Source organism: Numenius arquata, chromosome 16 (assembly GCF_964106895.1).
Source record: "Numenius arquata chromosome 16, bNumArq3.hap1.1, whole genome shotgun sequence".
NCBI lineage: Eukaryota > Metazoa > Chordata > Aves > Charadriiformes > Scolopacidae > Numenius > Numenius arquata.
Genome location: NC_133591.1, coordinates 6,026,589 through 6,048,078, shown reverse-complemented (window position 1 = coordinate 6,048,078; position 21,490 = coordinate 6,026,589). Strand labels below are relative to the sequence as shown.

General features: G+C 50.8%; 1 protein-coding gene across 1 annotated transcript in view; it reads left to right on the top strand.

Moving 5' to 3' along the window:
• Positions 1 to 1,126: 1,126 nt before the first annotated feature.
• NCOR2 (nuclear receptor corepressor 2) overlaps positions 1,127 to 21,490 on the top strand; it is a 177,456-nt gene continuing 157,092 nt past the window's right edge. Inside the window, exons 1-2 of the mRNA XM_074159904.1 lie at positions 1,127 to 1,338; positions 15,729 to 15,856. Coding sequence (XP_074016005.1) covers positions 1,234 to 1,338; positions 15,729 to 15,856 — 233 coding nt within the window. The 5' untranslated portion in view covers positions 1,127 to 1,233. The remainder of the gene's footprint in view (positions 1,339 to 15,728; positions 15,857 to 21,490) is intronic.

Below are 21,490 nucleotides of genomic sequence, written 5' to 3'. Positions count from 1 at the left end.
CTATACGTGTGTGTACCTCTGCTGGGGAGGAGCTGTGCGAGTGTCCTCAGCATTGCGTGGGATGAAGAAGGGATCCTGGGGAGGAGGAGCTGGGAAGATGCAGCTCTCATGCCCAGGTCTGGTCCTGGAAGCATCCTCTGAGCTCAGGCAGCGGTGGGAATTTATTAACCATTAATATGAGAATAATGGTTAATGCATCTTAAACTGGCAGTGACGAAGGGCGGCATTTAGACATTTGTTACTTTTTCATTGAAATGCAGACATGGCTTAGAATCCTCTCCAAACAAACTACGCGAAGGATCTGTAAAAGTCAGCAACTTGTAAATCTCCCACTTTGTTGGTTTTCCTGACGTTGTTACAGCTGCGAAAGGCATTGCAACACGTGGTGAAGCATCGAAGGTGTGGGTGGCAGGGGTGTTTGTGAAAATGCCCTCAGGGCCATGGTGTCTTCTCTGGCTCTTGGTCCTGATCAGAAAGGCTGATCTAATATTTACGTAGCACCTGGAGGCGAGTGATGCGCTTTAATCTTGCATTTTAGTGTAGCCCTGTGGATGGAGAGGGCTACTGGGGAGGCTGGTGCCTGGGGTCCCTCCTGGCATCGATCAGGGCTTACCTCAGGTGGCTGCAAAAATGGCCTTGGCTTGGAAAGGAGGGCACTCAAAGAACTGTGTGTGGATGTGTGAAAGGATGGATGGGGAAGGAGATGGGCTGAGGAGGGACCCGGTGCCTTCAGACCTCGTGTTGAAGTGCCAGAACTCCAGCTTGTGTTTTTGAGAACTGTCACCCCTCAAAACAATGCTCATCTCCAGGAGACTTGGAGATGTGGATCCACAGGGCTCAAATAAATTGCCGGCGGTTTGCAGGCCTGGTCCTGCTGGGGGAAGGCTTTCTAGGGCGGTCGGGGGGGATGGATTTGGGTTAATCTCGGGTTAATATTTGGACTTCCTTGTGGTAGGAGTAATCCACAGCAAAAAGTTGGCAGTGGTGTTTGCCAAGTGGAAAGTGGGGCCACTGGAGACTTGTGAGGGCAGTCAGGTTTTGGTGATTGCCCAAGGCTTGATGTTTCGTTGCCTCGTGGGACTGTGGCAGACTGAATTTTAACCTGCTGCTTTCTGTTTGCTTTCAGTTGTTGCCTGACGTGGAGAGCACACACACGATGAAGAGGAGCTCTTGGCTCTCCTAATCCTTTCTCGGTGATTTGGAAGCAGCGACTGCCGTGCTTGCTCTTTCGACATGTCTGGGTCTACGCAGCCCGTGACACAGAGCTGGCGTGCCGCCGAGCCGCGATACCCTCCACACGCCATGTCCTATCCGGTCCAGATTGCTCGACCACATGCGGTAAGGCCAGAGGCTTTCCTTCCCTACCCACTGGCAGGGTAGGAGCTACGTGGTGTTCCCTTTGCCAGGGCAGTGGTTCAGCTGTGCTGGTCTCTGATGTGGCTGTTACAGGGAAATCAGACTGTTCCCATGCCTGTGGTACAGGATTTCATTGTTCCTCTCTCGTGGGATCCTCTTTTGTTTCTCCATATGGTGCTTTCAGCTTTTCTTTCCCTTTCCAGCCTCTTCCCAGCGCTTGCCATGGCAGTGTCATGGACTTTCTGCTTGCTTACGGGCGCAGGAGTTAAATTTGTCTTCTCCGTGAGAGCACTCTTGGTTGGATGCACCAACCACCTTGGGGGGGAGAGGGGAAGGGTGGTTGACAATCTGAGTAGAGCAGGAACGTGTGGCCTCCAGCCCTTTCCAGCTTGGCATTTTCTTGATGTTGAATCGTGAAGAGATAGGCATCCTCTCCTGCTCCTGGGCTTACTGCTTCCCAGTGAGCCTGGTTTTTGGTCCTGACACCCACAGGGAGCTCTCCTGATCTCCAGGCAGACTGTTAGGCCGTGAACCCACTGCCTGCCCCTCAGTCAGCAGACTTGCCCCTCTCTCCATGGCGTTCCTGGCTGTCAGTGACACCCCTGGGGAGAGAGAAGAAAACAGAGCTGCTGGTTTTCTTCCATTTTATTCTTCCCCACTTTTTCCTCCCTCACATTTGACCATAGTCTTGGCTCTTCTTGGATCAAGGCATAAGCTGGTGATGGTTTTTTTGTCGGCTGTGTTTTGTTGAACGTACCGGAGCTTGCACGGGTTAATTCACCTGGATCTGGCCTTTCCCTTCTGTGCCGTGTCACCTCTGTGCTTGCTCATCCTGGATGGTTGAATGTTTTAGGTTTAAGCCCTTAACGGGAAAAACTCTCCCTAGTGGAACAGCTTTAGTCAGCTCAAGCTGCTTAAATGAATCTTATTAGGTGCTGGAGTGTGGCACACACTTGTAAGGCTGCTCTTTGGAGCTGCTTCTTGGTGGGTCACAGCGAGGTGGCCACAGCCAGGAAGGTGCTTGTAACACGAGTTAGCGAGGAGACCTTCTCTCGGGGTTACGTTTCTGACAGTGACGGCTACTGAATGGTAAAATTCCTGCTGTGATGATTTTTAGGGTTTGACTTCAAAGCCTGGAAATCCACAAAGTGTCAGCGACGGGGTGAAATTCCCTCGTCTACCGTCTTTGCTGGGTTTCGACAGAGCGGTGCGGGGAGCGGAGCTGGCGTTTGGAAAGGCTTTGAAACAGAGTCGTTAAGGATGGCGCAGGACGAGCTTTTGGCTGCGTTAGCTGGCTCATCTAGATCGCTCGGGGCCTGCGTGCTTCTGCACAAAGAAGCTTTTCATCCAGGGTATGAGACATGCTGACCTGGTTCGATTTATGGGAGTTTTGATTCCATCGGTGCGAGCGTGTGTGTTTTAGGGGGTGGGACAGAAAGAGAGCATTTATCTCAAAAAGAAAACCCCAGTTCTCTTTTTATCAGAAACAGGAGGAGGATGTGACCAGGTGAGCAAGATCTGCACTTACTGCAAAACTGTGTTTTAAAAACAAACCAAAGAAACCTTGATACTCAATGTTGAGGCGGATTTTAGGAGAGTGCGAAAGGCTCCTAACCTTGGGGTGTTGAGTCCTTGTCTCCTGTGAACCCTGGCTGCTTCCCCTTATTTGGTTCATTCTGCTGCTGTGACACTGGGGCAGTTGTTTGCAAGTCGGATGGAGCTCTGGGTTTCTCTGACCTGCCCTGCTCTCTGGCTGGAGTGAATACTGTTTTTATTCTATCCTATTAATGTTGGAAGAAGTTGCTGGCGTTTGCTTCTAGAAGCTATTTTTACAGCCGCGTGTAATCTTCTGAAGTTATACGATACCTTTTAGGTGTCTGGGTGCAGGAAAGGTCCGAGCTGAGGTTTTTTTGGATGGAAAGCTGAGCGGCTGCTCTTGGCAGAAGGGTGCCAGCCCCAGGCAAACCGAAGGCACCTTTCCTCTCCTCGGGAGGGCAGGCAGAGCGTTCCTTCAAGCGTGTCCCGGCATGATCTGCCCCAGCCACTCTCAGCTGTTTGCAAACACGTGTCTCCTGCTCGGCGGCGCCGTGAGCTGGACCCTGGCCATGGCTCTGGGGCTGGAGCTGATCTCTGGTGGGATTGCTTGGGAGAGGAGAGCCCAGTTGCTTTGAAGTTGCTGCACTGTTTAATATTAAGTCAGCGGTATTTGCTTGCATGTCTTGGCCGGGTCAGTTTTGTCACGGGGTGTGTTTGCACAGTGAGAGCTTGTTTGGAAGAAAGCAAGAGAGGCCAAAACCAACCTGACACTGGCATGTTTTGCATCTAATTAGGTTTTGGTTCTGGTTTACTGCGTTCCACGACATCCTTTCCTGAGAACTGGGGATTTGTCAGGCCGGGGATCCTTATCCTGGTGGTGGAAACGCCCTGGGTCACCTCCTGGTTGCGTGCACAGGGCTGAGCACAGCAGGGCTGCAAATGCTGTTATAGTATAAATAAATAATCACAGTCCAACTGTGACGGTCGCACCCAGAGAAATGCGGCGCGGCAGGAATACTGAGCTCAGAAATGAGCCGTGACATTATTTTAGGCTTGGAGACACTTTATGAAAAGTGATTTAAAGGATTGCAGCTGTTCAATTTCACAGATGAGGCAAGTGAGAGGGGGATGTTGTGAAGGGGCAGAAGGCAGTCGAAGCGGGCTTGGGCATTTTTCTTCTCCCATCATACTAAACCCGAAGGAGTATCCTACAAAATGGGCAAAAACACTTGTTTCAAGTGAACAAACAGAAATATGCTTTGTACATATGGGCACTATCTCCCAGCAGCGTGTTCCAGGAGTTATTGCTGAGTTTGGAGCTGGCGGAGGAGATCCAGGACCAGTCGAGTGAGGATGTTTGTTCTGGTTTCACTCTTAGGTGCCAGCTGTGGGCAGGGCTGTGAACCTATGGGTCTGATCCAAACTGAGCTCCGATGGCAGCAAACAGGCTCTTCCACAGGGTAGGTGGGTCCCCATTCATATCAGGGTGTCTTCCTCTTCCTCCTCACTGAGAGGTGCCTGGTCCCAGCAGCTGCCAGGGAAGCAGGATGTGAAAATGGTGCAGTATTTTATAATGACCCTAGATTTAATTCCATCTTAGTAAAAAATTACTTGTAAAAAAACTTTGACAAGTGCGCATGCTTTTAAAGGGAAGAAGGAAGCTTGGTGAAAAGGCTCTGGTTTGTTTGACTTCCTTTAGGTAAAACTAAAATTACCAAGAATCACCAGGTTTTTCTTAAGAGGACTGCCAAACTGTGGTTCTTGGCCAAAGTGCAGGGGAAATGTTTTTGGTTTCCATATTAATTAGCTGTAATGTTGGGGTACTTAGTTGACTTCTGTCATGTTCAGTTTGGGAACAGAGGAATTGTTTGAATGCTCTGTGACCTTTAGCTAAAGGTGAAAAAACACATTACTTAACAGACTTAACCTTCTAATGTGTCCGAAGTTCATGCTCTCTCAAAGGAAACTTTCGCATGAAGGACATTCATTTTCAGGAAACCTGCAGATACTTTCTGTAAACAGATCAATTTCCCTGCGTAGTGCATGTCCCTCTTTCCTTTTAAAGCACCTTTGTGATCAATATTCCCGCGGGACAGAAGGGTTCCCCTCTTGTCCTCCCCCATGGATCCAGTTTCTTGCTGTGCCCTCCTTACCAGTCATCCTTCTCCTGCCAGGGCCCTGACCTTTCAGCGCTGTGGGAGTGATGCGCTCGGGATGCAGGATGGGGCTGCCAGGAGGATGGTACCCGCTGCAGGAGATGCTGGGGGTCAGGGCACACAAGGTGTCCTTGCATGGTGGCCTCTGTACCAAAACAGCTTCTGCTTTTGGGGTGCTTTTAGTTTTTTACCTACTAGAGATACTAAACAGGTTGGGGGATTGGTAGGATTGGGGTGTGTGCACATGGATGTGACATTGGTGCTCCGTTGTGACCTGAGTCCCCATTGGGGAGCACCATCCCCTTCCAGCAAAATAAGAGGTGCCTGGCACGCCTCCGTTGTGCTCTTTGGCCCAGTTCCTTGCACACTGCTCAGCTGAGATGGCAAAATGAGCTTAACCCCTCTGCTTCAGCTCTGAGACCTTCATGACCCCTCCTGTGCCACCTCTCCTGTCCAGGAGCAACTCTGTAGTTCCTTCATTAAACTCCCCGTTTGCCAACCAGCACTTCCATAGGAGTGGCCCAGCCTGATCACTTGGTTTTTTTGGCCCATGGTAAAGAACTTCCTCATCTGCCTAAACCAGAGACAAGGGTTTGGTGCAAACTTGTATGTTGATTTGGTGTCCTGGCCAAACGGTGGCCTGGGGGGAATCAAGTGCCTTTCCCTGCCCAGACTCCTCCTCCCAGCAGGGCAAGTTAAACCCCAGTGTCTTGCCGTGGAAGGTGCTGTAAGGAGATGCAAGCTGCTGAGATGGCAGGAGCTAGATCCTCTCCGCAGTGACACGGTCAGCATGGCAGGGTGACACCAGGTAAGCCTGCAGAGAGGCAGTGTATTTTGCATTACAGGCACAAGGCGCCTTTGCCGCTGTGTTGGTTTTCCTTGGAGTAGTTATTCACACTTTTATCTGCTGGAAGCAAAATGCCAGCCTGTGTCAGAGCTCCAGGAACTTGCAGAACGGAAGAGTTTATGGTGCCAAACGCTAAAATCCCCCAGGCTGCAAAGAGCCTTCTCCAACTACCTCCGAGCGCAAAGAAAAGCCTGCTGCTACCAGCTGCGCAGCTGAGCGGGGGGCGGTTCGTGCCAGAGATTCGCATCCTGAATTCTGCCTGCTGGGCTCCAGCTAATGTTTTAAGGAATGACTTGGAAATCAAAAACATACCCTGGAAATACTGACTCTGATCAGGTCTGTCGCAAGAGCTCGGTGTGATCTCTCTTGAAGTACCTTGAGGTTTCCAGTGAAGGATTGATTGCGTGAGCTCCGAGCAGCTCAGCAGTGGATTTGGGAAAATTGGCTTTCTTCTATGGGACTGGGAGAGCATGGAGGTGAAGGAACAGGACACCTAATTCCCTGCCCTGGGGTCTCTCTCCCATTGCCAGGAAGGAGTTGGCTTACAGCAGTTTGTATTTAAAGCTCATTTTCCCTAGGATACAGCCTTTATCCAAAACAGTTCTTTTTCTTCAAGCTACTGTAAACTTCTGTGGTTGCTCCCTAATCTGCTTTTTGGATGTGATTTGATGCAGAGGGTGATGCTTTGCTCTTGGTTGATCTTGAGATTGTAAATCCACAGGGGAAGAAAAAATTTCTTCCGCGTATGTGGTTTGGCAATGGTAGAGACCCACTAAAGCAACTTCTGGGGACACTAAAGTGTTTGCCTGCAGTGCTAGCCTGACTCTGCCCATGCTGCCCCACCAGCCCATGGAGACACCTTCTGCAAGACTGGGGGCTTTTGCTGGTTGTCACTATCATCGCATTTATTCAAAATACTGAGCAAGTCAAGTTCTTCCACCTGAAGGGTTTGAGTGGAGGCATAAGGAGTGTAGAAGAGCTGAATGGGGGACATGGGAAGAACAAAGGGTCCTACATGGACCTGCAGATAGGTCCTGGGTGTTGTGTGGGAACGTGTGGTGGGAGGTGGTGGGGGACTCTGCTGCAGAAGAGATGCAATTATGATCAGAATGACCTGGTACCTTTAAGGTGGAAGTTTTGGGGTTGGTTGTGTGAGAAGAGAGTTGCTCATCCCACATGGGTGTTCGTGACCACAAGTGGCTTCAGGAAGCAGAGCACCAGGAGTGGGGAATGGGGGAAGGGCAAGACGGGTCATTCCCGGCTCAAAGGCGCCTGGATGCGACTGGGACAAAAGTCTTGTGATGGAGAGAGGCTCAAAAGCATCACTGTAATGGGTGTGCGGCTGCTCGTTGGGCACCTTGGGCTGCCGGGGAGAGCGCTGGCGGCTGGCTCCAGCACCCAGAACTGGTCAGATGACTGGGAAGCCACAGCAGCTGAGAGCTGTCCCCACCGAGATGTGACTTCTTCTCTGTGAATGGCATATTCAGATGGGACAGCTAAACCCCGCTGACAGCTCCAGTTTGCAGGAGAAGCGGGGGAGAGGGTGTTGGGAAGGATGCGTTACTGTGCAGCTGGTACAGACACTAATGGTGCTGGCAGCAGACGTGGCCTCAGTGCAGGGATGGCAGCAGAAATCAATGCCTTCCAAGAAGGGGCCACGCGCAGTGTGGTCACCTCCTAAAACAAAAGGCCAAGTCATCAGTGTTTGAGAGATGGATGGCAACGAGACTGTGTTGGAACAATAAGGGCATTTGTCTTCTCAGCACACGTTGCATCCCCATAGGCAAGATAAAAATGCATGTATTCAGCCAGGTTTTTATTACTGACCTTATCTTCAACAGTAGAGCTGATTGTGGAGGAGTTGTTGTTTGGGTTTTTTTGTTGTTAATTTTTTTAAATCTGCAGTGAGCTCCTCCCAGGGCTTTAGGGAGGAAGTGAGGCAGACAGCAATGTACTTGTGGACAACTTGTTTTGATCAATAACCACCTCCTTTGCACTTCACTGGAGATTTCCAGTAGCAGAGGAGGGCTCCTCTTTGCTGGGGCGGCTGAGGGCAATGGGCTGTATGTCACGCTGGTCCCCTCCCAGCCTGTGCTGTGTCTGGAGCTCATGGAGCAACACCTCTGCTACCACCCTGGTTCCTCCCAAACCTTTCACTCTTTCTCTTATCTGAATCGGCTTTGGGAAAAATTATTTTCTCCAGGCAAAGGCTAAAAAGTGCATTTCTCGGTCTGATGAGCAACTGCTGTGCTGCCAGTGCCAAGGGGTATCCAGGCACCAGAGAGCTTTTCCTGTTATTGCTAAAATAGGTCACGCTCACTGCTGGCAGAAAGAAATTTGAAGAATCAACTTTTTTCAAAGGTCAGGGTGTGTAAAGCAGGGGTTGGGAGGGCATCCCCTGTCTCTGGCAAAGCCACTGGAGTGGTGGCCGTGCTGCTTTGGCCGCCCCACCTTGGGCTGGAGAGCTGGTCTCCCTGGCTCGCAGGTGGCACTGATTGCTAGCCCAGGCTCCTGCTGCCCCAGGGTTGCATCAAGGGGCTCAAGAAGCAGCTTATTGTACAAATAAATAGCTGGATGGTCAGGGGCACTTGCAGGTTTCAAGTTGGGATACGCTGCTCTGTGCTGGGTGTGTGCTCCTGGGGTGCTGGGAAGCTCAACCTTCCGTGTGCTTCCCGTGGGACAGGGTGGCTCTGTAGTCCAAGGCTCTGCCGTCAAGTCTTGGCCGTCGTGTTGGGCTGCTCTGACTTGTGTGTCCCCTCTGGCCATCCTCGTTGTGTAGGGAATAGCTCTGGGCATCAGAGGCACAGGGCTTTCTCTCTCACCAGCAGAAAAGCAGGAGGAGGAGAGGGATGGAGGACGTGGCCAGTGCGGGTGCTGCTCCGGGCAGTGCTGTCTGCAGCTGCTCCCATCTCTCCTCTCAGGAAACACCGGTGGAAGCCAGGACACCCAGGATGAAGGTGAGGTGTGGGGTGGAACAAGGTCCCCAGAGCCAGCGGGATGATGGTGGGGGACAAGAGGAGTGTGGGACATGGCAGGGCAACAGCTAAGTGCCCAGCTCTGGCTCTGTGTGCCACCAGCGTGACGGGTTTGTGGAGGTACGAGCCCCGCTGCCCTCACCCATCGGCTCCCCTGCGGTTCAAAGGAGTTCCTAGAACAGCACACGTGCTGCTCACAAGCAGCAGGAATGGGCCAGGCACCCTCTTCTGAAATTAGATAAGGGACGATTTATAAATAGTGAAACAAATAGAGATGTTTTGGCATTGTTTTTTGCTCGCTATTCGGCCACACCATTATTAATCGGCCTCATTTAGGCTAAACGCTTGGGAGTGCTTCAGCCGAAATAGCACGTCGTTAAGAAATAAAAATTATTTGCAATGCAATGCTGGGCGAGCTTGTAACGAACATCCCGTGACCTAATCCTTGGTGGAGGTGGTGCGGAGCTGGGATTTGCTCCTCAGTGAGGGTGTGCGGTGCCCTGGGCTGTTTCCCTGCCTGAGAAAGGTGACGAGGACAGTGCGGGGCAGTGGCTCAAAGCTGGGAGAAAGCTCCTGTGCCCGGGGAGCTCCACAGGTGAGGAGCTGCCTGTGCCCGATGCCGTGATTAGAGGTTGCTGGTGGCACAAGTGCCACCTCCGCCAGGAAACCGGCCCAGCTGGCGGATGTGGTGTCTGACCCCAGGACCGCTCCTTCTCGGCGTCACGGCAAAACAAGAGCCGGTGGTTTTCAAGCGAAGCTGTCTTTGCAGTGAAACTCGGCAGGGAGCTCCAGGTTGCTTTCTCGGCTGAAGTCGTGGTAAGCGGCAGGGGACGGATCTCGAGGCTTCGGGCTGCTCACGCTGTGCTGCAGGTGCTCGTCTGGCTGTGCTCTTGGTCTCCAGGGGTTTGCTCCGGAGCTGTTTTCCAAGGAAGCCAGAAGCACTGGGCATTTGTACTTGTTTTTCTGCTGGTGGGAGGAAGAGAGGAGGAGCAGTTCGCCTTTCTGTGGCAAGACCAGCTCCAGGCTTCCTTTCCGCAGGCCTGGTGTCTCTGGGGTCTTCTCTTCGGGGGCTAATTCTTCCAGCCGTGGGAATGCCATCTGGATGGAGCAGTGGGTAGATGCCTTGTCCGTATGGATGTGCTGTATGCTCTGGGAGAGGAGGGTCAGAGCCGCTGTTGGCTGCGGTGAGGCGTTGTCTGGCTCCGTGTGCTGCGGGTCAGCGCCCGGGGGTGCTTCCAGCATCGCTCTCAAACCTTCCTTTCTTCCTCCGCATTGGGGTCAGACAGCCCGAACCCGGGCAGCTGTGAGCAGGGGAAGGAGAAATGAAGCGCAGCAGCAAGTGCACGCGTTCAAAACAGAAAGCGAGAGAGGCAGAAGGGCTGCGCGGCTGCGTGCAGTTATTAGTTTAGTGTGGGGGTTATCCTCGGGTCAGGGGATGGCGCAGAAGATTTTGCTGGAGACATTATGGTAGGTAAGGCAGCAGGCTGAAAGCTTTCGAAAAGTGTAAAGAAGGGGGTAAAAAAAGGTTTTGGGGTTTTTTTTGTTTGGTTTTTTTTTTCTTCTTCTGTGGGGCTGTCTGGGTTTTTGTGTGCTGCCAAGGGTTTTTCTGTAATACTGCATCCAGTCTCCTGGCTTTAGAGGGCTTGATTAGTGTATCTAAATGAGCCTTATAGACTCAGGTTATTTAGGGTCAGTGGATTTTCCAGAAAGGGGAAGGAGATGGTGCTCTCAGCGCTCCCAAATCAAGTAATAGCACAAAAAGGCCTTGAGACAGGGATTGCTTTCACCAGCACCCCAGGCAGGGGCAACGTGGACATGTCCACCCTTCCTCGCTGGCAGCGAAGGATGCTTTTGGCACCTCTGGCCAGGCTCAAGTACCTCTTCAGTCTGCTCCATGAAGGAGTGTGTTTTAATGAGGCTGCTTTTGGCTCTTTAGCATTTTATTTATCTAAATGTTGGCCTTGTGCTGTTTGGCTCTGCTGGGGTGATTTATGGCACTGAAGGCACTCTTGGTGTCCATCTTCAGTGATGCTGTTAGTGCTGGCTCACCCCAGCCAGCGGCTTTCTGTGGTGTGCGGCCAGGAGCTGCTCAGAGGGACCCGCTGGAGCCAGCTCTCATCAGGGCAGGTTTCTGGTAGAAAGTGGCTGTATTGCAGTTGTTTTCCCCTTAAGGCCCATCCTCACTAATCACTGCAGCGGTCATGAGGTCTATCTCCAGCATCATCAGTCATCAGGCTTCAACTGAAGCGGGTTTGATGTAAGGGAGAGGGAATCAGACCCCTGTGTGAAGGGGTTTGCAGCCTTCATGTGGGATGCTGAAATCTGCCCCTGGGTACTTGTCCAGCTGAATTGCAGTGTACGTGATGCTGTGGGCACCCGAAATCTGTTACGAGGAGCTGCAGTTCTGGTGGTGGGTCCAGCAGCTGCTTGTCTGTGCTCCCCATTGCCTACCTCCTGAGCAGCAGCCACACAGCCCCACATCACTGCCACTTGTCCCTTCTGCTTAGGGCAGCCTGCAGCCCCTTCTCCGTGGGTCACTTGGAGCTGGGTCTGTACGACATGGGGCTGAGCCGCCTCAACCCTGAAGAGCTCGCTCCCTGATCTGGTTTCATTTGGGTGATGTGCTCAGAAGCTGGTGCAGGTGCATAGGTTGAAACTGAATAATGTAGATTTTCCTTGCAGTTTCTGTGGTTTTAGTTAGCTGGCTTTGCCTCAAGCTTTGGAGATGTGGCTTGCTGGTTTTGAAGTATCTTTTTATTGTATGCAAGGCTGATGGTCTAGGCCAGGGCAGCGATCCAGCATGGTGTCATCCCCGGTGGCTTGTGAAGGACAAAGACAGCAATGCATCTCTGGGACTGGAAGACAGAGATGACCCAACACTGCACTTGGATGCCAAGCTGTTCCCAGCGACAGGGATCCAACCTTCCTCTCCTGGCTGGGTGCCTTCCATGGTTTTCCAAGTCTCCTTCTGACCTGGGCCCTCTGCTGCCCTTGGACAAGTGCAGGTTGAGTGAGCATCGGTGGGTGGGTTGTGGCAGGAGCAGGAGGCACCAGAGCAGGGACGTGCATAGGGGACGGGGTGCTGGGGGACGAATGTCAGTGCTGGAGGGTGGGATCCTCTTGCCAGCATTCCATAGTAGAGGTGGTTTTGGGGGATCTCTGTGCCTGGGCTGATTCTCCCACGTTCAGACGAGGTTTCCAACCGCTTACAAGGCTGCTCTCATGGCATCCTAGGGATTTGCTTCCGTTGGAGAGGATGGGTGCCCCAGGGACTGGCCTGAATAAAGCGCTGCTGGGAGAGCTGAGGAGGTGTGTGTGGGCCAGGAGGGTGTAACCCTGACCATGGGAGGTGTGTGTGGGCCAGGAGGGTGTAACCCTGACCATGGGAGGTGTGTGTGGGCCAGGAGGGTGTAACCCTGACCATGGCAGTTCAGGCTCCGCATCGCTCGGCCACTTCTCAAACCCTCTACGGCTCTAGATGGGAGAGAGGAAACTCAGGCCTGTTTGTTTATTCTCTGCCTACATGGTTAGAGGGGACACAGTTCCTTTCACCCAGGGTTATATTTTGGGAAGTTGCTGTATCGTTTCTCCGTATCAGGAGAAATGATAAGGTCTTGACCTTGAGACTTCCAAAGTGATTTTGGTTGCTTTGCTTTGGTTTGTTTTGGAAACATTCTCCCTCCTTCACCTGAGTAATGAAGCTTAATTTCTATCAACAGAAGTGGAAAAGGTCCTTGTCTTCTCTTTGCAGAGGGCAGGAAGAGATGCAAGCCCTCCTCCCACCCCCCCAAATCTGTTGACGTCAGAGCCCCTAATGACCCATGATCTTTCTGCTTCCTTCATTTCTATTTCATGACATTTACTGCATTTATGAAATTCTGCAAAACTTCCGTGGGAGCACCTGAACCGCAAGGAACAACAAGAAGGCTGGTGTGAAAGGAACAAAGTCCCAGCTGGAGGCAATGGGAGAACTGAGGGCCCTGGAGAAGGCGCTCTGACAAATCAGCAGATTTGGGGGGGTGGGAGGAGGGTTTGCAGAGGGCAGGAGAGATGCAAAGAGAGAAAGAGGGAGAGGATGAGCAAAAAGTAGAATTGAGCAAAAGCCAGCAAAGCAGTGGAGAAGAGAAGGAGCAACATGTAGCTTGGGGCTGCTGAGTTTTTAGTTGCTTTACTTCAGGTATCTTATAGCTGCCCTCGAGCAGGTGCCAAGGCTGCATTAGGAATTTTAGGTCAGGATGGGGACTGAATCACGCTTGTGCTGTGTCCTTTAGCAGTGGGGAGTTCATGTAGCACCCACCAGACACCACTCCCTCATCTCTGCCCGCGCCTGGAAGCTGCAGTGACACTGGCAGCCAGGTGCCTCCCAACATACATCTTTAAAACGCTGCTAAACAAAATTTTGAAGCCTCTTCTGAAGGCAGCTCATAAACCTTTCCAGCATTTGCATTTTGAAAAACAGAGTCATAGCTCACAGTGCAATTTACTGTAGTGACTCTCTGAGCAATTAAACCACCTACGTCCTGCCAGGTCTCCCGCAGTTCCTTTGACAGTTCATCACAGGGCACAGAAATTTGTCGGTTTTAATCCTCCTCACTAATTTTTAGGTTATGTTTTCTTCTGGTAAAAGCAAACGCTGATGTGAGTGAAGCAGAGCAGGTCAGAGTGAGTTGGGCGATGTCTGGAGAAGCAGGAGCTGGTGCTCACCAGCCTTGCCCTTGGCAGGGACACGTCTGCCATCCTGGTCCTGAGCTAACGGCCTGGTGTAACGAGCTTCCCCATCACTTCAGGCCATGCCAGCAAGCTCTGAGCTCCACCAGCAATTTTCTGACGGGGCACAGAGGAGGAAAAGGTAAAGCTCAGCTGAGTGTGGGCAGGGGAAAAGGAATAACAGATGGTTCTCGGGACAAGCAGGAGCCTTTTTTTTTCTCAAGGGCACAGCCTTCGAGCCTCTCAGACGAGTAATTCTTGTTTATACGCCCACAGAGGTGACAGTCCTGGTTGTGGGCCTGTTGGTGTGTCTTCCCAGCCGTAGTGTGTTTGTTTTGTAGGTGGATGTCAGGAGCTGCATCACTCTTTTTTGCCTTTTTTTAACTTAAAACCAGGACGAGTGCAAACGCGAGGAAACTCCTTGTAGGCATCAATTCCGCTTTTGCTGGGGCTGTAGGAGCTGATGGGCTCCTCCACTTCATATTCCTGAGTTTGTCTCATCTGTGGTTGGACCCAGGGCATATTCTGTCCTGAAGCCCCTGAGCCTCCTGTGTGGATGAATAAAGAGCAGCATCACAGGGTAGCATCCTCCCTTAACACCTGCATTTACAGCAGAAGTGGAACGTCCCCATGAGGATGAGTAGACGCTGTCTCAGTAATGCCCTTCTTAGGTCGCAAGAACTTGTCTGAAGACACCCCTTGTCCCAAGGCCAAGGTCTGAAATGGCCAGGCTGGAGGTGGAGACCAGGAGTTTGGGGCTGACATTTCCCAAGATCAGTCAGAACAGAAAAGCAGCAGCACCACACTCTTGCCTGATGCTGGGGAGAAATGAAGCTGATAAAAACTGATGCACCTTTCTAGGCTCAAGTAGAAATGGTGGCCATCGTGCACCATTGTTCCCTTTCCTCTCCCATGTGTTAGGCTTTGATATTCCTTTCTACTCCACAGCTGGCTGGAGGAGAGCATGGCATCCAGTGCTGGGCTCTGTTCACTTACAGCTTGGGAGAGGGGGTCTCTAGGTGCAGGTTGGTACTATTTAAGCTCCCAAATCCTTTCTTTGCTCGCCGTGTGTTTTGCTGGGGCACTTCTACAGCTTCCCTTGTACAGGAGCATGTCAGTCTTCACTACAGCAGCTCAGATAATTTCTGTTGCAGCTGTTAGGGCTGAGAGTCCCCTGCCCACACCCCCAACTTCATGCACATGGGATTTTATTTATTGATTTTTAAAATTTTTTTTAGACTCCGAAATTTATTGTTTCTTTTTGAGGGTCTTGGAGCTTTTTTGTTCCAGTTGAGAACTGTTCAAAATAGACACCCAGGTGGGATTGGTTCTTGTAACATAAATGTGTGTCGGTGTTACCAGGGTTATTCTGAGGCAGGGCTCTCTATGCCATAGCTGAAGGTCTTAGTTAATTAGATGATTAGTCTTCTGGTCAAGTATCTATCTGCAAATAAAAAATAGCAGTTGAATGTAGCTGCTAAAATACTGTTGCTGGAATCAGTCTGTGGCACAGAGCAGGAGGGCTTCTTATTTAATTAAAATCAGGAACATACTGTACTGTACTCTCCAAGGGTCAAGGAACAAAAGGGACGTACACATAATAAGTAGCAAACTGTCCTTTCAAACCCCTTGAGCTCAGCCCAGGGGAGCTGTGTTTAAAGGGACACTCTCAGGAGAACATTTGTGATTTCTCTTTTCTTTTTTCTTTAATTTTCTTTTTTCTTTCTTCATACTGCTGTGTGGATTATTGAAGCTGAAAGTATCCCATGACTTTTCATTTTCTTCTTACCTGTTCTTCCTCCTGGATTTGAAGCTGTCATCAGGACTGCTCGGATGCCAAAATTCCCTGTGTGCGTGCGTGGCGATGGGGTTGAGCTTGCTGGGGTCCTGTCCCAGAAGCCAGCCTGTGAGCAGCCGCAGTAAAAGGCTGGAGGCAGGCTGGACTGGGGACCGAGCTACCATCCCAACACATTGTGGGACTGAGGCTTCCTGGGAACCCTTTTTTGGGGGAGAAGCACTGGGCTGCGCGGTCCAGCACCCAGTGCTTCAAAGGAGGGGTATCTGTATGGTTTCTTTTGCATTTGCTGGGGTTCACTGCTTGCTTGCAAGTTGCCACCAGCCTAACGAGCTCTTCTGTGTTTGTTTCCACAGGACGTCGCGCTGTTGGAGTACCAGCATCATTCCAGGGATTTTGCTTCCCACCTCCCGCCGGGGTCTATCATGCAGCCGCAGCGGCGGAGGCCGTCCCTGCTCTCCGAGTTCCAGCCAGGCAATGAGAGGTACCGGCTCCCCGCATCACCCTGGCCATGGGCATCCCGAGCATCCCAGCTGCATGAAGGGAGTGTTTTGTGCAGGGCTGTGATGCAGAGGGGACCGTGCGAGACCTTGGGCAATGTTGTGTATCAGTACTGACTGTGCTCAGCCTCTCTGGCGGTCTTAGCTTCCTTGAGCTAATGCAAGTGGCACCTTTGCCTTCTGGTTTCTTCCTTTGCACTGTCATGCATTTTAAAGACATCTTAAAAAAAACAAACAACAAAAAAACCCCATCCCCCTCACTTCTGTCTACACGTCGCTGTGACTGGCTGCATCGGCTTTCTTCAGTGTAGAAAATGAAGCTGTGTGGTCGGGTTTGGTCTGTGGCTCCCGAGGCTGAAGGGAGGAGTGAGAAGAGCTTATTTCCACTGAGCATCTCTGCTTCCTCTTCTGCTGCTCTTCCTCCCCGCATTTGTTGTTTTTGTTTCTCTTTCTGCATTCCCCTTGCAACTTTCTCCGAGCTGCTTTTTTTCCTGTCTGCTTCCCCTCATGGCTCCCTCCGCATCCCTGTTTTCTTTCGTAGCCTCCCGTGGGAGGCTGGCAGTGCTTTTGGGTGTTACGGAGGCTGGCAGTGCTTTTGGGTGCTACGCAGGCAAGGGCTGTGTGGCTGGAAATGCTGTGGATGCTTTAACCACAGGAGCCGGTCTGTTCTGAAGGCCATCACTCTCACTCTCTGTTTCGTCACAAAACGCTGTGCTCTCACAGTTTCTCTTCTGCATTTGATGCTTAGTGGTTTTGGAAAATACTGGCCTGGAAGTGAAATAAGAGCTTTTCTACACTAGGTTTATGTAAACCATTTTTTTTTTTTTTTAATGCTTAGTCAAGCTAAGAATAAAGTCGGTGCAGAGTCACAGAGATGAATCTGTTTCTCTAAAAATCATAATTGTTAGGGGAGAGGAGAAAGACCTCATGGTGCTGGATGCGTAAGGGCATGGATGCAGACATGACCCTCTTGTTCTAGCAGGATGGGTTTGGCTTGGTGCTCAGCAGAAACAAACCCAGGAGAATTTGGAGGCAAAAAGCAGCCTCCAGAGTTAGTTTTGTATCTGCTCTTCTGGATGTGCTCTTCTGGATTATTCTTTGTGCACCTGCATGTGAGAGGGTAATGTCACTTCTGATGACTAGTAATTTATTGGAGCGTGTTACGTTGCCCAGGCTTGCTTTGATTTCTCAGCGCTTTGATTTCTCAGCGCAGAGTAACACGGTGAAGTGGGAAGTGGGTCAGATTCAGCTAAATTTGGGGGAGATGGGTAAAGAGGACCCAGCAACATGCTCCTGCCTGTTTTTGTTTTTCACACGAGTTGTGGTTTGCAAAATGGAGAACCAGTTCTGCTCTCCAGTAAAATGAAGGTTTCAAGGTCTGAATATGGTATTTAAAAAAAAAAAAAAAAAAAAATCTTGGTTTTCTGTATAACTAAAAAAAAACCTGCAAGCCTTGGTGTCTGCTGTACCACATGCCTAATCTGTTGTGCTCATCCAAGCATCTCACTTGGGCTTACAAATGTTTCAAACTCTCCAAACTTATTTTTGTGTGGACAATCACATGAATGTGGGTAAATGTTGATGGAGGGTGTCAGGTCTAGATACACATCCAAATGCTTATCGTGATTACTTCGCTTTCAACATGGATGGTGAAGTTTTGGCATGCTATAAAAAGAAACTCTTTTTTGGTAACAGGCATTTCATCCCTTTCCCCTGTAACATCCAAAAAATTGAACTTTTGCAAAAATTATAGTGGGTAATAAAGCTGAAAATACCATTTAAGTTCAGCTAAGTTGGCATCTTGTGCCAGAATGCTGGGATATAGGCTCATTAAAAAAAATATTGGGGGGCATTTGGGGATGCAGGATGGGGGGGTCTGCGAAAATTTTCAATCCAGTGTAATTAATTATTGAAGTAATTTAAAGTGGGCGGCATTGGGGTTGGGGAGGTCTTAGTCCATTCTGCAAAGCCAACTACTGTTTAAGCACTGCACTTAAAAATCCTATGGGGGCTTTGCTTTTTCATCTTTGTGTTGTGAGGATCTGCTCTAAAATAGCACCTGATGGGTGCTTGGTTGCTCACCTGAGAGTTCCTCGGGTGCTCACGGGCCAAGACCCTGGACCTTCTGGAGCAGGTTGGGTTTGTTATTGATGCCCACCCCAAAAAAGAGCTCTGGCTCTGCCCGGAGCAGAGCAAAGCCTGGACAAGGGAGGGTGGCCAAAGCAGCCATCCCTGCAGCTGAGTCCCCTTGGCAGCTTCACGCTGGGCGTGTTTGTGAGCACTTTGGCTTTGTTCCTGGGCTGGGATTGATGGGTTTGAGCAGAGGCAGCTGGCCCTCAGCATGAGGGGCTGGGGAAGAGGGAGCCACCAAAGGCAAGCAAGTAGTGTCCTCAACGTGGGCACAGGGCATAAACAGAGGGGAAGCGCAGGGGTGTGCTGTGTCTGAAAGGAAGACCTTCACCTTGGTTCCCTGCCTGATACACCACCTGGCACGCAGTGGTGGTGGGCGAGAGACAATCCTCCCCTTGACGCTAGTGTCGTTGGAGGGGAACCCTTCTGATCCCCCATTGCTTTGGGTGTTCAGAGGAACCAGCCTGTCTGCTGTTGGTTGTGGTGGCTGACACTCTTCCAGGATTACTCCCCTCCTTAAAGAAATCAATTTGTGAGTCTGGTGCAAGTGGAATGTGGCAGACGGGCAGTGCTGGAGATGGATCTGGGAACATGCACCGGGATCACTGCTCTGCCATTGCCATGTCCTGTGCTGATTCAGAGCAGTGCCTGCATCCTGGAGAGGAGGGTTCAGCCCTTGGGCTGCTCGGACCCGGTTCCTCTGAGCTTACCTGCCCAGTGGTCAGCTGCTGTTTGCCCTCCTCTCCTGGAAACCCCAGGGATTAGGGATTCACTTTACTCTTTGTTGGTTTTGGTGTGTTGTCCCCCAGTTTGGCTTTGCCTTTACCTTGGGCAGATCTCCAAAGCCTCCGTGGGCTGTCCTTTTCACATGGTATTTGAGGCTTGATCCCATGGATGCTTTAAAACCTGCAGAAATCGTTTGGGCTTGCTTAGATGGTCTTCCTACAGCTCTGTGGGTTTTCTTTCTCTTCTGGTTGCAGTTTTGCTATAGCCACCAGGGTGGCTGTTAGTTGTGGCCCAGTGGAAAGGGAACAAGCAGTGAAGCATTTCACCATGGGCACAGTGTGAATCACAAGTTGGTGGCAAAAAGCTGTTGAGGGGTAACTTGCTGGAAGGAATGGGGTGCTGAGATGCTCCCACGTTTTGGGACCACATTTTGGGGCTCCCTGAGCAAGAAGTTCATTGAATGTCAGGCTCAGGCAGCTGGATGCCCCCACAGCTGAGCCTGGTGGATCAAGCAGGATGGGGAGAACCAGTTCCTGAAGTGTCACACCATCGTGAGCTCTCCTCCCTTGGAGGTGATGTGCCTCCTGCATCCCACCTGGACAGCCCAGTTCTGCAGGAGGTGCCGGGGAGTTGCAGACTGCCCTACTCCAGGTACATCAGCCTTCAGGGTTGTCATCGCCCCTTGGTGGTGGATGGGTAGAGACTTGAACTCCCTGTGCAGCAATTCTGGCTTGGAAGAAGGAAGGAAAACTTGAACCACTCTGAATCTGTTGCTATAGGGAAAGTTGGCTCTGTCTGTCTTTACAGGGATGCGCTGCTTTCCTTGATGGTTTTTTGGTAGCAGGCTTTTTCTTGGAAGGATCTGCAGACTTCCCCTTAGCTTGTTCAGTTGGCTGTGCCAACTGGACTGCAGGAGCGAAGAGAAGTATTTCAGGATCTGCTGTTGGTACAAGTCGTACCATGCATACTTGCAGAGGAATGTCCTGGCAAGGTGACAAGGATTAAGGTTTTTTTTTTTCTCTTCTATATATATGTTTTGATCTGTAAAATAAGTGGGGAAAAACTGGATTGAGTGTTAAATGGCAGGTGCCAGCGGAGTGATGGGTCTGAAAAATCAAGGAGTTGGGTTTTTCTGACTTTTCTGTGTGTTAGGATTTTAGAGCAAGGTTCTGTATTAACGCAGGAATGCTGGGGTGGATAATGGCTTCTCTGGCAGAAAACATGGCTGTAAATAAGCCTGTTAACACAGTATATTCCACCTTTATCCAGAATAAGATGAGTCACGATTTTCATAGGAGATTATTTTCCCAGGTTCAGGAGACCATGCGCTTTTTTGGAGTCTTCCTGCTTAGCAGTCATGAGGAGTTTGCAGAGTTTGCCCGGTGTTGATCTGAAGTATGACATTTAGGATACGTGAAGCAGCTGCTGTGTTTCTGCAGCCATCCGAGGTAGCCATGTGCAATATAGCATGAGAGCAGGCCTAATTACTGTGCTTATTGGATGTGATTAATCCTGCTGGCTGAGGAGCCCGGGGAGCAGTGGGAAGCCGGAGCGGTGTGCATGGCCGCTGGAAATCGCGTGCAGCTCTCGGTCTTCATCTGCGCTGGGCCAAATGGCACCAACTGCTCCCGATTTAACAGCGTGACTGATCTGATTTTATTTATGGTCTTTAATTAAAGTTTCCATTTTTAAAGGTGACCCTTTTCTTGGGAGTGAGCGGTGGTGCGGCTGAAATCCCTGTAACCATACATCTTTGTGTCTTTTCACACTTGAAATGGTGTTCTGGATGCTGCATCTTTTTCCTCCCCATAAATGAACATGGGAGAATAATGACTGGAAAGGGCAGATGCTGGTGTGTAGACACTTGGTGACAAGTCTTGTCTTGCAAGTACCCTCTGCTCCAGTGTGGGCTCTAGGCACGTACACAAGTGGGCACAGAGGAGATCTGGATACTCTAGGCTTCGTGAAATGGGCCAAGGTGCCCTGGCAGGGAGGCGTGTGGGGAAACCTGGGCTTTGCTTTGGCTGCGATGGAGAGGTAAAAGTTCATGAAGCCACTTTCCCGTGCATAATCTTGAACCGGATTTATTTTGAGTGAGGAAAGGTGATCTTGCAATGTATGCAGCAGACCTGGTGAAACGTGGGATGTCCCTGAAGCCATTAGTTCAAGGAGTGCTCCAGCCACCCAGGACGGCCAAGAGGGCTTTCCCGTGGTGCTCCAGGTTTCGGACGCCTGAAGAAAGTGTGTGTGGAAGCTTGTGGAGAGACACAAATACTCCTCCTCCTTGAGTGAGGCAGTGGTACAGCGTTAAAGCTTCTGCTGGTCCTGTCCATGAATAATTCAGGCTCTGTGTATGAAGATCTTCAAAGCATCTGCTCTCATCTAAATTGCAGTTGGCTTGGAAGAAGTTGGCTGAGGGGGTTGCTTGGGGCAGCTGAGGCACAGCTACCTGCCTCTGTGAGGGAATGCACAGCCGGAGCATTGTGAGGATGCACGTGGGACCGGCTGGTCACAGGCACTCAGTCAGACCTCATGAGGACGTGGGTGTCCTTGAGCTGGACCACATGGTGAGCTAAGCATCCTGCTCGAGGCTGTCCCACACCTTTGGCTTGTGAAGACTCAATCCTGCTGCTGGCAGACATTGCTGAGGGCATGGGAGCTCCACCTTCCCCACCCAGACAGGCTGCTCTTCCCATGGCCTATGTTGTTAAGTTGTGATGGTTTTTCTCCCTCTCCACCTATATGACAGAGGGAATATATCA